At 36.6% G+C, this 19,800-nt stretch overlaps 1 protein-coding gene across 7 annotated transcripts in view; it reads left to right on the top strand.

The window, feature by feature from the left end:
* Positions 1–19,800, top strand: part of LMBR1 (limb development membrane protein 1) — a 76,940-nt gene that overhangs the window by 35,088 nt on the left and 22,052 nt on the right. For 6 of the 7 annotated variants that reach the window (XM_030481068.1, XM_030481312.1, XM_030480894.1 and 3 more), the window contains 4 exons: positions 13,987–14,113; positions 14,539–14,607; positions 17,167–17,231; positions 18,377–18,449. In XM_030481068.1, the coding sequence (XP_030336928.1) occupies positions 13,987–14,113; positions 14,539–14,607; positions 17,167–17,231; positions 18,377–18,449 (334 nt within the window). Of the gene's footprint in view, positions 1–603; positions 677–13,982; positions 14,114–14,538; positions 14,608–17,166; positions 17,232–18,376; positions 18,450–19,800 lie in introns of those variants that run through there. The other variant, XM_030481397.1, reaches the window with a different exon arrangement.

Genomic DNA, 19,800 nt, shown 5'->3' with positions numbered 1-19,800 from the left:
ATATACTGATTATTCTGGTATTCTGATTTCGTAAGTAGCTTGATCAGGATTTTTCCTTCTCCCTATTAAAATAAAAGCATACTTAATTGACAGTTATACAAACCCATAACATGATCTGTAAGATGTAAGGTACATAGTTGAGCACCATATTTTAAATGGTAAATCTGGCACTGAGTGGTGCACATCTTGACTCTTCGTATGCTTTCTTCTTCCATTGAAGTTTCAGAAATGGCATGTATGCAGCTAAATGTAGTGTGTTTATAATTTGTAGTATAGAGGACAGGCACATCTAATACTAAATTTGAGAATGGCAGGAAATGGAAGCTGAGAACATTAGCATACTTGTTAGCATGTCACATTGACAAGTGTCTACATTAAACTCTGAAAACATGTTAAAATTATAGCTTTACAATGCCAGGTCCTTTATTTGCAGTTCTGCAGAGGAAAAAATTAATCTTACTGTACAGGTGTATTTCAGCAAATTAGTCTGAAAAGAGTTATGAGAGTGTTAGGGGCTGCTTTTGAGTACCTGTGATTGGAATATGTAATTATACTGTAGATTAGTATGAGATTGAAATAGCTTTGTCTGTAAACATTTTGCGGGGATGTCTGTTTTTCTGTCCTTTCACAATGACTGCAAGACCAAGTTAAAGACAGTAAGAACATGAAAATTACTACAGTAGGTCAAAAAGAAGTTTGGAGCGCTGATTGTATTAATTTTCGTATTACAAAGCTTAGACTTCAGCAGGCTTTTTAAATCTTTTTGTTTTTTGGTGTCTATATTTAGACATTTAGGAAAAACAGCTGTACAGGTAAATAACATGAATGTGTACTTCAGCTTAGGCCTATGTCATGTTTCAGTGAAAGCAGGATAAAAAGAAATTCAAGAATCAGTGGCTAGTAGAGAGAAGCTTGTGACTGTTGAGGAATAATGGCTTAATGTTAATTTGTTTTTGTAGATATATAAAACCTGTAAGGTTTTATAAGATGTCTTGCTTCAGTCAATTGTGGATATTTTAAGCAAAATCTGTCCCTTTTTATTTTACCATAAGGAGATCTATGGTTTGTTGAATATATGTAACCGTTCTGTATCTGGGACAGCTGAGGGGGAAATAAGTGAATGTTAGTTGTTGCACACATTGGATCAAGATGTGATGAGATGTGATCTGTGCTCCGTTTCATTGAAGTAGTTAAATGTCAGTTGCTTGCTTCCATAAATTAGAGTGTACTTGTTTTAAAGAGGCCTCAGAGTAAGTTACAAAAAAATAGGCTAACAGGAGATAAGCTAATAGTATAGCTTGTTTGGCATAGCTTTTCTGCACTACCTGCCTCACTGCGGCTTCATTAGCTGAGCAATGATTCAACCATTCTGTAATAGTTTAAGGGTTTGAGTTTATAATTACTTTTTTTGACCACCTCTTTAATGTCGATAGAAAAGCAAAATGTGTCAGGTTAGTCTGTGATCTTGCAACACTTTCATATACTTGAGCTAAGGATTGTTAGTAATACTGGGGTAAAAATACTGTACAAAGAAAATCCCAAACATGCTTAGTGTTATTTCAAAATGTGGTTTTCTGACCATTACTTCTGTAGCACACTGTAAGAAACTAAGTGACTGACGTTATGAGTAGGTAGAGTCATCTGTAAAACTAATTAGTTTTAGAAGCTAGCACTGGAGCATTAGTTATTCCACCTCATCTGAGCCAGGAATGAAATGCATTGCTGAACTTTTGTGCTTTCTCCACTCCTACGTTGTTCTGAACTTGTACATTGTTGCTGTATTCAGCATGCTTATGTTTTGCGGAATTTCCATAGTTCCTTGCTAAAAGCATTAACATGTAGCTGGAAACCTGCATGTGGAATAAGATGTGGTACTTACTGACTGGACTTACAGCATGACATGCTCTCTTAGTGAATAAATTGAGTGGGGTTTTTTTATGTTACAGTTTTTATTTGTTTTTAGGATAACTTATGGAGTTCTGCATGAGTAAAAATAGACATGCTGAATACTTCTGCTACTTGTAAAGTGTACAGATGGTACAGCTACCAATACGAAGCTTGAATCTCTTCATTTATCATTGATGTAAACTGAAGCACTGGGTTTTAAATTTTATCCCCCTCCACCCCCCCTCCCCCCCCCCGACACTTTCTCAAGCAGAGATCAGTAGTTTTCAAACTTTGTTTGGATGTAGCATTCTTAATGCCCTGTATAGAACCCTTCTGTTTGTGGTAAATGATAGCTCTGTATCTTAAATCTGAGATGTATTTCTTCTGTTTTCTTTTTTTATTGCCTCTTTATAATAAAATTCATATCACTGTTTCATTTAGACTAGAAAATGTTGCCATCCTTTGGGAAGAAAGGAGGTATTCACTCATGCAGGTTCCCTGAAATGGCTGTGATTCTGGGGATCTAGAAGCCTCCTCTCTTAGTCAGTAGAAAAAGGCAGATGCCTCTAAGAATTTGGCATGTCTGAGTTAGAGGCTTCAAGATGGCAGTGGACACACCTTTCCATCTGATTTTTTTGGTTTATTAAATGGTTAGAAACATCTCCTGCTGTTTTGATTTGAGCACAGTGATTTGTTTGACAAAATTGGCTGTTACAAGCATGTAAGGAATATTTTATTAAGATTCGAATGTTTGAATATTTTCACATTAGTCTGCATCTTCATTTGTGTTTTCATTGACATCAAATAGTGGCCTTCCAGGACAAGCAAAAACATTGTACCTGTTTTAAGTCTCTTTATTCACATTTGTTACTCTATATAAAAATTTAAAAAGACTTTACTGGTTTAATAGAAATGTCATTTTAATTCACAGAGAGGAAAATTGCTATATAATTTTATATTGATAATGGCAATTTTTAATATAAGTATCAATCATAGAAAGGCATGAAACCATTTTCTGATAGGTTTCATTTTATTAAATGAGGTTTTACTAGGTAAACACCATTTCTGATTCTCTCTCTAAAAACAATTTAATTCTGATAACCAGTAATGTGATATGTAGATCTTTAGTCTGTATTACTTATTTAGTATTACTAGAAATACTTCACATTAAGGATTGCTCTATATTAAAAATTACTTATTTTAAATTGACAATGCAAGGAAGGAGCTAATGCATCTGTAATGAGTTTTTATAAGGCAGCCAACAACTTTATTTACAAAAGAAGGGAGGAAGGGGGACCAATGAGTTTGTCTCCCATTTGTGGCCTTTTAAGGCTTTCTCAGCTTATTAAAAGGAATTTTGGCCAATTCCTAGAAATGCGCTTTCTTCTTGGTCTTATTCACCCTTGCAGGGGTTTAGTAATAGGTATTGACACAAAAACCCCCTTCAAGTTTCTCTTTATTTTAGAACATGAGTAGTGACCTGTGCGCTTCTACGTGTCATTTGCTTTTGGGAACTGTCTTCGTGGTTTCCTTCTGCCAGAAACACAATCACAAATTCCAAGTCTGTCTTTATACTTTTGCATTACTTATCTTAATTCTCTGCCAAGCTATAAAGACATTGGAAAATATCCATTTATCTTCCTATCACTCCAGTCTAGCAGGAAAGACTCTTTTTCATCCAAAAGTAAACGATTAGAGGGAGGCTCACAGTGTCAGAAATCCCACAGCTCCCATGTTGTTGTTGCAGGTGGCTTTGGAAAGTCTGGGAAACTTGGTAGGTGGAGGGAGTGGAGCATCTAAGAGCTAATTAGTGAGTGCTGGGCTAGCCAGTGGAACAACAGAGGAAACTTGTGGGGAAAGGGGTAGTGTTGGGACAGTCATCATTTTACTGTGTGTATCTTTTCATTTCTTCCTTTCCTTCTCCCCAAAAGGTTTGGGTTTTACGCTTTTACTATAGTGTCAATAGATCTGCATCTGTCCTTTTTAAAAAGAGCTTAGATGTGGTCCTTGTGGGTTTTTTTTTTCTTCCCTTTTTTTTTTTTCTTCCAATATTTTCTTTCTGCAAAGGAGGGAAGGGAGTCTGCAGCAGAGTAGTTGAGTAGTTGAGTACATCTGACAGCTGTTGGCTGCAATTATTTTAGTCCAGCTAGTAAGAGTTTCGCATCTTCTCTGATACTCTATCTAGCTTTTCCTCATTTTAAGAAATGGGTATATCTTCTGTTACAAAATTTGGAGGGAATGTTTTTCCAATATACAATTTCTAGGGTAAATATGTGAGAATGATGACCTAGATGTGGAAGAGCCAGTTGTCTGCTCTTTCCTTACATAGTTTGAATCCATGTATTTGAAATGATGCCTTAAGTGCTAGGCAATAAATGAATATCACATTGTCATGCTCACTGGAGTTCCTCTTGTATTGGGTAATTAAATAGATTCTAGGAAAAAAGTGAGAGAACTTTAACCAGTCACAGGGATGGAAGTCTGCAAGGAGTCCATGTTGGTTCTTAAGTCATTTCAGTGAGTTATTTGCACACAATGATATCAACAGGAAAGTTTGACAGATGTGGACCCCAAAATATACTACACACTGTGGTTTAGACACTCTTCTGGGACACTGGAGAAGAGGGCCTAAGTTTTCTTTGGCAGAGTCATCATTCCAGTGGGTGTAATGTGTCCTGGATAGATGTCCTTTTCACCAGTCCACTAAATAAAGACATCTTTTTTTTGGTTTTTGACCTCTAGTTGAATGATTTTGACTCTACATTTCCAACTTGGCAGGCATAGCTCTAACGGTTATTGGTACATGTCTTTAGCCAGTACTCAAAGAATTCATCATGGTTTTTTTTTTTTTTTTTTGCATCCTTTAACTTTCATTTTGTTTTTCTCTTCAGTTCTTAGTTTCTCTGAAATTTCTGGGTTTTGTTACTTATACTATGTAACTATTAAATTCTGTATAGTTAAACTATTTCAGTAGCCTCCTCTTGCTCTGTAGACAGAACGGTAACCACTGTGAAACAATTTGGGAAAAGATACTAACACGAAAAATCAGCTCAAAGTTGCTGGGATAGTTTTGTGACTGTGAATTTTAAAGATTTGTTATGTGGAAAATAAATACAAACTTTAAAATACACTTGTGTAGCAATGAAAAGTGTTTCCACAGGCTGAAAAGATTCTGTGAGGAAGAAGTGGTGTGGGAGAAGACGCAGTCAGCACTGGTTGCAGTCTGAGGTCTTAGGTTCTTGCATGGGCAGGGAAACTTTTTTTTTCCCCTGATTGCTTGAATCTGATGCCTGAATACATTACTTCTTGGTTAAAATCTTTTGGCCCATTCTGTGAGGGTTCTGAGTTATTGGCTTCTATGTTTTCAAACTGAACTGTGTTTTCCTACAACTACAGCTTCTGTTTCTGACTTGGTAATTTGTGGTAGTCTCATAAGGTAGTGACCCCTTGTCTAAAATATCAGTGCACTAAATGTAGTTTGTGTTTCCATGTTACCTGATGGAAAACGGGTCTCCTTTACTGATTTAAAAAAAAAAAAGTGTCTGCACTGAACAGGTCAGAACAAATGGCTCCAAGTATAGTTTCCAACCATAGAAATGGTTAGAATGCTGGAAATGATCTCTTCACTAACACTCACAAATTGAGAAAGGGGGGATCATGTGCTAAAAATGTAATGATGTTAGTACAGAATGTCCCCAATCTCGTACATGCTGTAATTCTTGTTCTTTTTCAGTCCCTCCATTTATTTTCTGCAAATGTTAGCATGCATGTTTGTTGCAGTCAGCCTCTCACTAAACAAATCTTAAGGTTACTAAGACTCCTTTTTGTCACATGAAAACAATGGGCTTCATGTGTACTTTAAATGTGCCATGATTGCAGAAATGTTTCCCAGGCTTTCCCAGTGGGTCAGGGCATGTAAAAACTGATGTTTGCCTACCTTGCAAGAGGTCAACATGTCCAAGCAGAACTGTATTCAAGTATTCAGCACCATAGAAACTTTGTTAGGACTTTCTGGTTGTGTGTGTAGTGTTGTAATTTTTACTTAATTGATAATAGTGGTTTTGATTATTCTTTTATCACAATTTGCAACCAAATTAAAATGTAGAATTAACTAGAATTAACAAAAGCCATAGCATGTCCTACAGTGGCGATTTAGTTCCAAAAATGTCTGTCTTATAGAAGCTCATAATGGGTTCATCAAAATCATTACAACCAGGTAATGTTCCAGCAAAGAAAACTTTTTCTAGAGGTAGGGGTGGGGCTGTAGCTCTTTGGTTTTATCAGGAATTTTGCCTCTTATGGAAAGAGAAAATAACATGTTGCAAGTTTTTTTACTCCATCAGCATTAAAACACAAGAACTCTTGGTAAGTATTACCTGTACATAGATGATGAAATCCTTATAACGTTAGAAAGCATTAAAAATTATGCTTAAATTGCTGGAAAATGTTTATGTTCTTAATCACAACTGGCAGAGCAAAAATTGGCAAAAAATGGCTCGATTGCCAAATTTATTTAGTAATTTTTTTCCCCAAAGGTAACAAACTGCGAGTTTCTGGCACAGGATTGTGTCACTGCTTGGAAAGTAAGAGTGTCTTCCACAGTGTATTTACTGGATATATAGTGCATGTTTTACCTTAGCTTTGAAAGAATGAGAGTTTTTAGATTTCCTTTTAAGCTTTTCCAGATTTTGCACGTGACTCTCAATGGAGAGAGGAGCAGTCAACAGGTTTCTTGCCTGTGCACTGTCCTTGTGAGTCATGTAGTCAGGAAAAATCCCTGTGCTAACTGCTGATTAACACCCGAAACCTTGTAGACAGCCAGTGTGCGGAGCAAGGTCTTCGCTTGCTACCAGTACCAGCTTAATGGCAAATTGTTCTGTTTTGTTACCTTTATATCATTCAGAATAGTTACAGAATTTCAAAGGGGGAAATACCCTAACACTTCTGTTTCCATTATCAAGAAATCTCCCTTTTCCTATTGAAAAGCTCTTAAGAAACTGTCATCAAACATATGTTCTTTTGTAAAGTAAAAATCAACCTCTAGGTGTTGTGTGTGAACACACATAATGGGAAAAGCCTTAATGTGTGGCAAGTGACATAGTAGTCATCCTGCTTAACACAAATGTACTGGGGAGGAGAGGTGGTTTTCTGAGTTAATGATACTTTTTGACTTGTATGACATTTGTCATCCCTTCAGCACTGTTGTTGCCATTTGTACTTCATTGGGCTTTTTGGCTGAAGAATTACCCTTTTTTTGGGCCATGTACTGTTTTTTTAAACATGTTTGGATATTCGTCATCCTGGATGATTTATATGTGTTAATAGTAACGGGAAAGAAACATGGTAAGAGTTTGATGCCTTCCAGAGTAGCAACTAAAAATCTGTCAGAACACTTCTAGAATAATTAAACCTTTCTTGCTGTAATTAGGCTTTTCTGGAAACATGAACCCTTAAGCTTGCTGCTTTGGGCAGTGTAAGTAGCTCAGGATTAAAAACTGTGAAAACTTCTAAATGTCTTGGCAACTGAATTTTAAAGAAGTTGAAGTCTGAGAGTCAGATCTGCAAGGCTGTACAAACCACAATATCCTTAGAACACATTTGTAGGACAGGCTTTATTTGTAGGTTGCCTTGAGAGATTCAAATGCTCTGTATGTTCATTCCACCGCACCCCCTAACTAGTGTACAGAGAAGATGACACATATTACTAGGCTTCTGGCAAGTTCCAGGCTGCTGGGGTTGATGTGTTAGACATAATTTCTTAACTAAAAAAAACCCAACCCTAACCAAGTGAAGTTTTGGGTTGATTTAGCACTCATGTTGCAGAACTAGGTGGATTTTGAAAATGTGGTGTGAGTAAAAAATATAGGTGAGCTGTTGAGTCTGAACAGTGAAACTTTGAAGTAAAAAAAAAAAAAAAAACTAAAAAACAAAAAAGGGAGTAGGGAAGGAGAGGTTAGAGGGTATAATCAGCCAGGTTTTTTTCCGCACTTTCTTGACAAACAGTTTAACTGTAATTTCTATCATAGTAGTTGGCTTCCAAAAGTTTTTGTTGACTATACCTTTTTTGTATCCTCCAAAAGACTCCTTTTATATGTCAAGTTGGCCTGTATGATGCCAAGATTCTGCTTCCCTGACAAGAGGGAACCACACAAGTAATTTGCTTTCAGAAGTGTGTTTTGGCTTCTGGATAATCTTGAAACTCACTTGAGGAAATTGAAAGCTCTTGGATGTGTTCTGTTTTCCTGTTTAGCAGTTACTGAAGATCATATATGTTTGTAGTGCTGGAAGCAATGATAGTTGATGTTTTGTTCTAGATTCCTTCATGGAAAATGGCTTGGAAATTGGGCTACTAAAATTAAAATCACTTTCCAGAAAGAGAAAATTGTGGTTCATGCTTGCCAGGGGATGGCCCTGAGTCAGAAATAACATTCCTGTCATTTTTGGACCTACAGAGAAATTTGTTTGAATTGAAGACCAAAAATCAGGTTCTTCTCAACACCTTGTAGCTTGCATTATTGCTCTCTTGTTCCCTTTTGCTTAAGTTTCATTTCCAGTTCACCTCTTTCTCCTTTAGTGTCTTACAGCTTTCCCTCTTCTCTGCATATCCCCAGGGAGCAGGAGCAACACCTGCAAAAGTGAGGATAATTTCTGAGCCCCTGCTCTAGATCTAAAAAAAAAAAAAACCAAAAAAAAAAAAACAACCAAAAAACAAAAAAAAAAAAAACAACCCAAAAAATCTCAAAACCCAAGCATGACATGAACAGATCTTCAGGGGACGTCTGGTTTGAAGTACCATGGTCTACATTGCTTCAGCCATTTCCTTTGAGGACTGTGTGTTCTGGTTACAGAGTGAGATTTTCTAATCTTCCTGATTAGAAAATCATATTCCTGGCACATAATCCTTCTAATCCTAGGCTTTATTTATAGACAAGTTTTCTAAAAAGGAATATTTTTTTCCAGGTCCTCCTACTTCCCTTATTTCCTTTACACTCCTATCTCCTCATGCACACAAACGTAAGTAGAAGTCGCGGCAATATTCTTAGCGTATAGGAGTGAAAATATGAAAACCCACCACTCTAACGTGTATTTTTATTCCGTATGTAATTTTATAACTTCAAATTCAATTACACTTTGTGTAGACTGTGATTTGCTTTTTGATACCTGGTATCTAGCATTGTAAAAAAGATTTTAAAATGTTGGTGTGGGTGGTGGTGTTTTTTGTTACCTCTCCAACTTCACCAGTGTCCCAGCAGTAACTGGCCAAGAGAAAGTAAGGGATTTGACCTCCTTAAAATTGACATGCTACTAAAAGTACTGCAGGGGTCAGCTTGTGTTACTGAACATAAAGCAAGTGTATTGCCTGAGCTCACTCTTCTCATTTAGAGTTGTCTTCTCACTGTATTTAAAAGCAACATAATTTAGCCCAACATGGAGGGAAACATTTTTAATTATTTCCAAGGGCTATGGTTGTGTTCATCTCGCAAGCCTACAGCATGGGAGCCTTATTTAAGACTGTGTAGTTGATGCTGTACTGAAATCTGAGTTTTATATTTGAATTGGTAGTGGTCTCAAGGTTGTTCTCCTTATGGCCCCCCCCCCCCCACCCAAAAAAAGTTGTATAGACGTCTAGTGTTTGTTTCAGTCTGCATCTTTCTTTGATTTTTTTTTTTTTTTCTTTAAATACTACAACATAGGATAGATGTAAACCAGTGTTTTCCTCACTGTATCAATATCCTGGAGGTATTCTTCTGGTGCTTTAATGTGCAATCCATGCTTGGTTTGGAGGTAAATAAATCCCTCCTCCCTTAAACCAGGTTACATTGCAAGTGGAATTGTATTAAAATAATTCTGAAGATAGTGAATTAATTGGGATATATGCATTCTGTTCATAATGAAGGACACCTTAAGAATGAAGGAGTATTTGTGTTGCCAAATGCAGTTTGGAAAGTTTGGAAAGTTGAGATCTAGAATAACTTTTTGAAAACCCTCATGCAAGCTGCTGGTTGTATAGTGCTTACTTTCCTTGTTCTTACCTGTCAGAACCATTAGGAAAAGAAGACCAGATGCATACTTGGAGAACTGAATTTTTCTTCTCAAAAACAATATGGAAAGCTAAAAATACAAAGTGTTTTCCCACTCTTCGTTCTTGTAGTCAGTTCAGTTTCCGTAGGAATGTTAAAGAGCGATCATAAGAGCTCATGAGGTAATTTCTCTGGATGAACCAATCAAACTGGAAAACTGATGTAAAAGGTGACTGTTGCCCCCTTCTCCCCTTACCTGCCCCTGTATTTGTACATACATAGGCACGTGCACACACACTTAACTTGCTGGGTAGCCACCTCCTTCATTTGTGTGGTAAAGGTTTCCTTTGTTTCCAGTTGTGCGCAGATGATTAGAAATCAAAGAACTCTTCCAAGTGATTCAAATGCAGTCACTCTTTTGACAGTAAGATTTAGTGTTGTATGACTGGTTTTCCTTGCTTGGTTAGAATGCTGATTTGAAGTGGTCCTGTTTACCTACACTACATTTTTTTTTGTATTGTACTCATTTGTTAATTCTGTACTCGAGACAGATACGGTGGTGTAGACTGAACACGAACAATAAATGTACTCTTACAAGTTGATCTGAAATTTCCAGGTTTAGGTGGGATTGTTGCTGTTTTTGAATGTGTCAGACTCTAATGCTCCTTTTCACGCAGGAAAAAAGTGAGGAGTAAATGGATTCAAAAAGTGCAGCAAGTGTTATGTGAAATAGAAGTGGCAATATCTTTTGTGCTATGAAGATATGCCATGACATTTGGTTCATCTGAGAAATCTGAGTAATATAATGGGGCTGTGGGAGAGAAGTGAAATGACTCAAAATAAAAATGCTAAGCCAAAACCAAAATGTCAGTGAAAAGGTTTTAGCTCAGAAAAAATAAGCATTGAATTTCAAGCTTTATTTGCATAGCTTTGCTTTTATTGAAATAAAATGAAATCTTGCTTGTATTTACGTGTTCTTTTCCCCCTCTGTTTTCAAAGCCGGGAGAATAGATTTTTGCCTGGCTCTTAAATCAGTGATGTTATTAATGGTGATGTTCAAGCTTTAAATTTTTCATCTAAACAAACAAAACTACTTTCAGCAAAAAATAAGTATTACTGAGTGTATCTAAGGCTCACCTGCTTCTTTTTGTACTGTGAGGGTGCCTGAGTGCTGGCACAGGTTGCCCAGGGTGGTTGTGGAGTCTCCATTCTTGGAGATCCTCAAAAGCTGTCTGGGCAACCAGCCCTGGGTGGCCCTGCTTGAGCAGGGTGGTTGGACTAGATAACCTCCAGATGTCCATGCCAACCTCAGCCATTCCATGATTCTCCAGAACTTATCTGCATGTGTGTGTGAAAATTCTGCATCTTTCATTCCTTACAAATAGCAGTTATTTGACAGAGACACTGACGTATGTAAGTATGAACTAATGTGCCTGGAACATTAATGTTTTAATAAGCACAGCCATATGGGTGCGTAATAGAGATTAAGTATTTACCTATATGCTTTAAGAATCTTAATTTTTTTTTTCTATCTTGGACCGTTATCAGGTATTCATTAGTGCCTGTTTCTATCTAGTCACTTCACTGAAGTTCTTAAAAATATTTATATTTCACTATTTTTAAATGATCATCATTGTATGAATCCTATTGTGTGTGCTATGTAATATAAAAGTTGTTCTGCTCTTGAAGTGAACTGTCAGTCCTGCTTTTCAGTACATACATGAGACTGCAGTATTGTTGGCGTATCACATAGCTGCGGAGATAGGTGTAACTAGTGAGAATGGAAGATGATTGATCCAATTTTCTGAGAATCAAAGATTCAAACTAGCATAGAAAACAAAAAATGGGGAAGGCTCGTTAGGCAGCTAACAGGCTTTTGCTGGAGTTCGTGCCAATGGTACTTTTGGCCAAAAGCAATGGTTACCTCCAAGTACTTGCTTTGGTCATTTTTCTTTTTCTGAGAGTGAGTGTTATTTGTGTTGTTTTAATCTTACCTGTCTCCAGAGAACACTTGCAGTAAATATGAAAAAATGATGTCTACAATTGACTGTTTCCAACACAGTGTATTTCTTTATCTGTTTTGACAATTCTAATACTCCATCCAAGGGAGAAGGATTTGATGGTCAGGTTGCCATGTAAAATATTTTCCAGGTTTGTCTAGAAGAATCTGTTGCTGTGGAACTTGAAGTCAGAGAGGCTGAGATTTGTGCATGTGTCTTATAGTAGGGAAGAAGCCACTTTCTGTAGCTAAGGCTTTCAGAAGCCCAGAAGGTAGCTTTATATTTTCCTCTGCCTAGGAGAGGAAAGCAGTCTTCAAGGTTTTTTGAAAGCTTGAAGCAGGTCTCTGTGCATGCATCCTTGAATGTCCTGGGTTTTCTTCTAATCCTGTGACTTTCTTCTGTGGTAAAACGAAGACTATATCGATGCTTACTACTTAGACTGTAATCTCTGTTTCCTGGTAACTTACTGCTCAGGTTCACAACTTCAGTGTTAAACATACGGCTATTTAATCTTCAAATACCTATATTTAGTTTAGAAGCTCATCTTCAAATAACTCATGGAAGATTGAAAGCCAGTTTCTGAGCACAACAAAAATAACATTTTAATAACTTTTAACAACTTAAAAGCCACTGTTGTTGTACACAAAATACATTCTAGGAGTAAAACCATATCCTATCCATACTACCTTTAATTTGAATTCTAGTGTTTGAGATTCTTTATGGAGTTGGGCTTAATCTGCCCACTTAAGCCTTAAGAGGGATTTTGTGAAGGTCTCTCTTTGTCTGTTTTTCCTTTGTACTACCTTAGCTGTTTTACAGAGGGCTGATGGCGGAGAGGAACTGGTATGCTACAAGAGATCAATGCTCTTGATTAGGATGTCTGAGGTCTTCAGTCATGGTTGGATGCAGTGGTTATATAAGGGAGAATAACTTTCAGGGTAAATGTCATGTAAGGATTACCCTCTTGGGTTAAGCAATAAGGGAAGAGGTAATAAAAGTAGATAATGAAGTAAACTATGCTTTCGGCTTTTAACTGCAAAGTAGACTTTTCAGTGGAATATGCCCAAGTTGGGGTGAGCCTGTATGAGAAACAAGAGATTTGGTTTGCTTGTGGAGAAGTATACTGGCAAACAAAGAAAAATAAAAGTAAAATTGTTCTGCTGGTCCCTTAATGGCAAGGATGTCAGAAGAAAGTGTCCCAATAGCTCTGTTGCTTGCAATTAGTAAAACCAGTGGTAAAACACCAGTTTAAAGAAAAAAAAAATTAGATTTTGTATATTATTTGATACATTTACATTTGCAAATCTAACACTCAACTATTAGATGGTTGTCACATTTTTAGACTCACGAGCAATTGCTGTGCTATGTAACCTTGTGGACCTGCGGGGTGTGTGTGGTGTAAGCAAGAAGCACACATCTCATTCGGTGCGAAGCATGCAGAGATGGGAGGTAAAGGATGTGGCTGCACTAGCAGCAGTGTACGAGCACTTCTTCAACCGTACACTTGAGGGCTCTGAAGACTGAGAGGAATGCTGCAGAAGCAATTGCAGTCGAAGAATGTATTTTAACTAAATTGGTGCATTGTACCTGCACGGGGTTTAATGCTTGCTGGGCTATTTGGCTATTTGCCATAATTGGCTTTCCATTCCCTTGATTGGAATCATAGATAAAAATTTGCTAATCCACTTTCTTTGCTGAAAGTATTAGAAAAGTAATCCATCTTTTAAAAATGCTTGAGCAAAATCATATGGTATAAAGAATATGTTATTGAATAATGAGATTAATGAGAACTGTAAGGCATATGCAATTTAAAACATTTTTCTATGGTTTTAAGGGGAAAAATGCAATCTGGGCACTTTAAAGCCATAAGTACTTCCTTTTTTTTTTTTTCTTTTTTTTTTAATGCAATGCCTTTTAAATGTGCATTACATGTTATGCTTTTGTCTACCTCAGAAAATGTGAGTATATATTTATGAAGAAGGAACTGCTATTTATTTTTATTTTTCTTGTGTTTGAAAATATCTGATGTAAATTTCTTGGCTGTGTTCTTTCCTCCCTCTCCATTTTTCTGCCCACAGGGCATCAGAGCACGCATTTTGGAAACCCTTGTAATGCTTATTCTTCTTGCACTGCTTATCCTTGGAATCGTATGGGTGGCTTCAGCACTCATAGACAATGATGCTGCCAGTATGGAGTCTTTGTATGGTATGGAATTCAAAAAAACACCACACTAATTTCATTTTAATTATGGAAATGGATGTTTTCAATTAAATGTATTTCGAGTAAATGCTATGTGAGCATTGCACGGGTAGTGATGAAGCTGTATTAATTTAGTCAATACCATTTGTTTTGTTAAATCAATTTTTAACATGCTGAGAAGTTTCATGTTGACATGATATATGTTAAAAACAAGAGACTTAAGTGGTATATTTTTCCATGTAAATTATTTTTTTAAGCTAAAGTACTTGAGGATTTAGTTGCCTGCAGGATTATTAACTCAATAATTCTCATCTTGAAAGTACAATTGTTCAATGTTGAATGCTTAAGAAAAAAGGTTAATTCAGTAGTGTTTGTGACATAAGTAGCTTTTTTGTAATAAGCTAAGGCTGTGCCCAATATTTTCTTTACAGATCTCTGGGAATTCTACCTCCCGTATTTATATTCCTGTATATCACTGATGGGATGCTTGTTACTTCTGTGTAAGTATTTTCCAGATTATTCCAAAAGATGAATGTTTTTGTAGATTTTTTTTTTTTTTTTTTTTTTTTTTAAGATTAAAGGAAACTTCATTGTGAAAATCAAGATTGTGAAAGTTGAGTGTGATTTCCCCCTCCTCCCCCATTTTTAACTTTAAATTGAGATGTAAATGCTTTAGGTTTGGGTTTGAACAAATGCTACCTTACATATTCAGGTTTTGAGTAACTTCATGCCTCACCCAAAATAATTTCAACTTTTAACTTTTTAAAGCAGGTATTTGAAAAATAGGGACTCTATTCTGCAAAGGAAAGCACAGTTTTTAAATGAAATATCTGCAGGTCAGTAGTACAGAGAGAAAGTTATTTTGGAACACTTGGTTTGTCCTGTATTCAGTAAACTACCCTTCCTCCTTATTTAATTGAAAATGTTCTCATATAGACAGAAGTCGGAACAGTGCAATTATACCTATTTTGTGATTATGAAAGATGTCTGGAGGTCAGTTGGACATTTGCATATAAAACAAATGCAGTAAAAACCCCAGCCTTACACCAACTGGTCCTAGCGAGAGTTCAGTCATCCATGTTCAAAAAACATGTAGATGAGGCCCTTAGTGACGTGGTTTAGTGGTGGACTTGGCGGTCCTGGGGTGGTGTTTGGACTTGATGACCTTGAAGGTCTTTTTCAACCTAGTTGATTCTATGATTCTATGTTTAGGGGAATAAGATAGGTGATGGAAGCCTCTAGATCCCACTTATAATTTCAGTCCCTGACTGCCCTCTCCAGATAATTTCTAGAAAATTGCTGTGAGGAGGACAGAACATCTCCCTTTCTAGATAATCGTGATTTCATTTGTTCTCTAGGCTTTATAGGTTTACAGCTAACACAGGGTTGTCATTGTGGAGAATGATAGTTCAAAACATCCTTAAGACTAAGCAAATCTGTTTGTGAAAGGTGTTGCTCACAGACACGTTGGTGAGTCCCCTTAGGTTCTCTGTATGTGGAGAGTCTTAAATCAAGTTTAATTATTTGGGGGGGCCAGTTAAGGGAAAAATAAAAAAAGTAGTTCTGAATGTCTCACATAGGCTGTTCAAGAGTCTGAGTGACAGCAGTTGCTGAATGGTTTTAATTGGGCAGTTGGCTTAAAAACTTCCTACTTGTGTGTTGCAGTTTGTTTCAGCAGAGCTGAAAACGCAGTGTGTTCTGGGGCTGTTGTAAACCAGTTCACCAAAATAACTGGGATTAAATACCAATTTTTGGAAGAGTTATTTGTAACTTATACAAGTGAATCACTGAAGTAAAGGTGCTCCAAGCTGCTATATCTGTGTAGCTGAAAGGTCATCCTACAACAATGGGAAGGTGATAGATGGCTGGGGTAGAGCTTCATTATATCTTCAGCTGGCTTAATTGCTGAAGCAGTGTATGAGTATTGCTGTGGTGATTGGAGCATCACTTCCATTCTCTTTTTTTCCTTTTCCTGCAGGCTTCCTCTGTCGTAAATGAAGACTAGCTTAGCTTAGCCCTTTGTATTTTTCCTGTAATACACAGTAGCCACAGTGAAACACCAGTTAAAAATGAATTTAATCCTTCTTTTGAAATCTTGTGTGCTTCTCTGTTTTGGCAACAGTGTTCTGTTATTATGGAAACTATGAATGTATATTCTCATCCATACTGTTACAAATTTGTTCTATCTCACACACTTCAGTATTTGAAGGCTGTTCTCCCGAAACTGTTGATTTTTACTAATAATTTTCTATTATCATGGTTTGAGCCTTTCTCCAACAAGCACACATGCACCATACCTGGGAACAATCACAGCCTATGATCAAAAACGGCCCATTGTTATTTCAGAGAAAAGTAGCTTAAGGATTTGGTATCTGAGCCTACTATCAATTGAAGTTGCAGTATAACTTCCATAGCAAAGCAGCATCACGATCTCTTGACCTCACAGCTACACCTGTGCTAATAGACTAAATGGGCCTGCAATGTTCTCCAGTGCTGTGGCCAAGTAGTGTCTTTCTGTCCATGATATTGCAATATGCAGAAGGTGGCTCTGTGAGTGTTGCTTCCTGATAATGCTTTCTGGACTGCAGGAACTCTAGAACTGCACCTGAGAATTGTTTGGGAAACTGCAAACTGGTCCAGGGCAAATCATGCCATGGATAGTTCTAGCAATTTACTGGTGTAGGCAAGCAAGTCTTAATGCCCAGGAATGTATCCTGGCACTGCTGCATTTACTAGTGTAGACATAGCCTCTGGTGCCACATGCTTTGAATAAATAATTACTTGAGCAACTTTAAGATACCTGATTAGATGGTGTTCCTTGTTTACAAAAAAAAAAAAAAAAAATAAAAATCAGTTATGCTCTTGGAGGGGAGAGATGCTTGTCTTGTTCAAAATTCATATGATAAGTGTGTTTTAAAGTACGTATTGGAGCTTGAAGCTCCTGCAGTTCTCTTCAAAACCATGCTTGGTTATATGTGGAATAGCACTTCGAACATCCAAATAAAAATTGGTCCTTGACTTACAAATCACTGTTTCCAATGATCTTTTTTCCTCTGCAGTATGCACCCCAGTGGGACTTTCACGGATGTTTACAGTAATGGGTCAGTTGCTGGTGAAGCCAACAGTAAGTGTTATGCAAATCTGTCCTCGTTTGCTCTCTGTTAGAAGGTGGAATGGCATTAGGGTACTTCCTTTTTGAATGCTTGCGCTTCTGTATAATTCTCTTCAGCTCATCAGTTTCTATAGTCAATATTTCTGTACTTGTTTAAAAATTTTCATAGAGCACAAAAACCTATTTTTTTTAATAGAAAAAGTTTTTTTTAATAGTATAGGCTTCTTCTGATTTTCCAATTTATATAACTGCTACTAGTACTAGTAATTATTGCCAGTATTGCCTACTGTGTTTGTTTTGTAAATGCCTGAAAAATGTGGGCTTGTTCTGAGTTCAGGAGCAAATGATACAAAACTAAGCAAAGGATACAAAACTAAGCCTGGATAAACAAGAAGGGTACCTGGAAGTACACTTGGGTGGGTGAAATTGAAGTAGCTGGCATCTCTGAGAACTTCTTATACATAGATTCAGTTCTTGTACTAAATGTTGTGAGGGAAGGGAGAAGTTTGCATCATGTACAAGTGCTCTAGTGACTTTGCTGTCATGTTTCTCAGTTTGTATTTGCTAAAATTTGGATGCACTTAGGTCTTGCATTCCTTTTCATTAGTCACTTCAACCCCGAAGATACAAAGAAAATACGTATTGTTTGGCTATCTGGAAGCTTTAAACTCAAAGCACCTGATAGTAAGGTAGACAGACTTAATTTATTTTTTTAGCTTCCAGTAGCAGTTTATATTTGCTTGAAATACTGGCTTATGTGAAAAGTCACTTTTTAATATACTTTTTCAAAATCTGCAGGTATTTTTATTTAAATCGAGTGTGAAGGTGGATAGGTTGATATGATTTGAATATATGAGGAGAAGGTCAGATGTTCTGTCCGTTCCCCTGTTCCTTAAGTCTCTTTAGATTCAAAGTGAACATAAGAGCTTTAACCTAAAATGAAAACTTAACAGGAAGTTTGCTTACAGTAAAGAAATAGATTTGTAACAGAATGGAATAATCTTTTGTGGAGTTCTTATTTGTATCAATATTGTAAAGTTGTAGATTATGTATTTAAAATACAGGTTGCTAGAACAAAATGAAGCTGACTAGTTGACTGCGGTTTTTCTAAACAAATGACTCTGATAGTCAGTTCATGTTTCTGTTTACAAATACAGATCCTTGAAGACCTAGATGAGCAGATGTACATCATCACTTTGGAGGAAGAAGCAATTCAGAGGAGGCTTAATGGTATGCTTGTTCTGATACTGCTTCAGATACAGTATTTAAACTAGAGTGGTTCTGGTCAGGAGCATTGATCTCACTGTTGCATAGCCTCTTCTCTCAAAATAGAAAATTTCAGCATCTTGGTGTGTAACAAGCATTATTAGGCTTACATTCCATTGCTCACTGTGATGTTCAGGATTGGCTTGTGGTGTTTACTTTGATTTTGTTTTCTTTAACATGTTCATCAGCTTTAATATGTGGATATTCTGAGACTGAGAAAGCAGATTGAGTAGTTGACCAGACCCACCACCCTTACTGGAAAATATTTTGGATTGGTAAATGGCTGTATTGTAGCCTTGTCAGAAGAACAATGAATTTATATTAGCAAGAGGTTCAACTTCCTGCATTATGAGTTTTGGGTTTTAGTTGGAGGATTTTTTCTGTTTCAGTTCATTATTATTTAGAATGTTAGGTAGTAATTCATTAAACATCAGAGCAGTTCTTTATATTCTAGGAGCTATTTGAATTTAACAATTTCAATAATCCTATTAATAATTAAAATGAATAATTATTCAAATGTTTTAGAATTCTTGTATGTAGTATTGCAATTGTGCACTTCTTAGTAAGGTGTTTCTGTTTTGATGTACTTCAAAAATAGTATGGAGTTTTGGCTTCTAAGAGAGAGTATTGCAGCATGGCAGGCACCAATTACAGAAAATGTAATGACTTTTACAAACCTGGAAATGATGTTGTACAAATTCTCTTCTGGATTGTTTTTAACTGCACGGATAAGCCATCCATTCACAATTTATTACAGTTGCTTCAGGTTGGAAAACCAAAGAATATTCATGTCATGACACATCCATTGTTGGATGTGACTACATCCGTTGTTGTCTTATGACTTATTTTAGCCTTAATTTTCTTAATGTCCTGCCTTTCTCTCTTACTCTTAAGTCTTCTGTCATATATCTCAATCTTCTTTCAAGTCTCAGTCTCCTTTCAAAGTTGCTTGGTCAGGGAAAGTACCTTTGATAACAGCAGATCATGGTGGTTGTCTTTATTCCAGCGTCTACAGTTTGTGGAGGACTAGTGACTTCTTTGTGCTAAAGTCAGCCATGGTTTCCAGTTTAGAAGTAATGTTCACCTTCGCTGATTTAGAAGCTTAGGTTTTTATACTGACATGGATGAAAATATATATATATATGCATTCACATACAGATACACAAAAAGTGCATGCAGTGAATGTCTTTGAAGCTGCGATGGGGTAATTACTGTTCTGTGTTTGATGTTAGCTAGCAACTGTAAAATATTTGTTACTGAATATTTTATGTTGTCATGGTGATTGTGCTTATGTACAAGAAAAGCGATACAGAAA

Source organism: Strigops habroptila, chromosome 1 (assembly GCF_004027225.2).
Source record: "Strigops habroptila isolate Jane chromosome 1, bStrHab1.2.pri, whole genome shotgun sequence".
Classification (NCBI taxonomy): Eukaryota; Metazoa; Chordata; class Aves; order Psittaciformes; family Psittacidae; genus Strigops; species Strigops habroptila.
The sequence above is the reverse complement of the archived record's forward strand: the minus strand, read 5'-3'. Positions and strand labels throughout refer to the sequence as shown.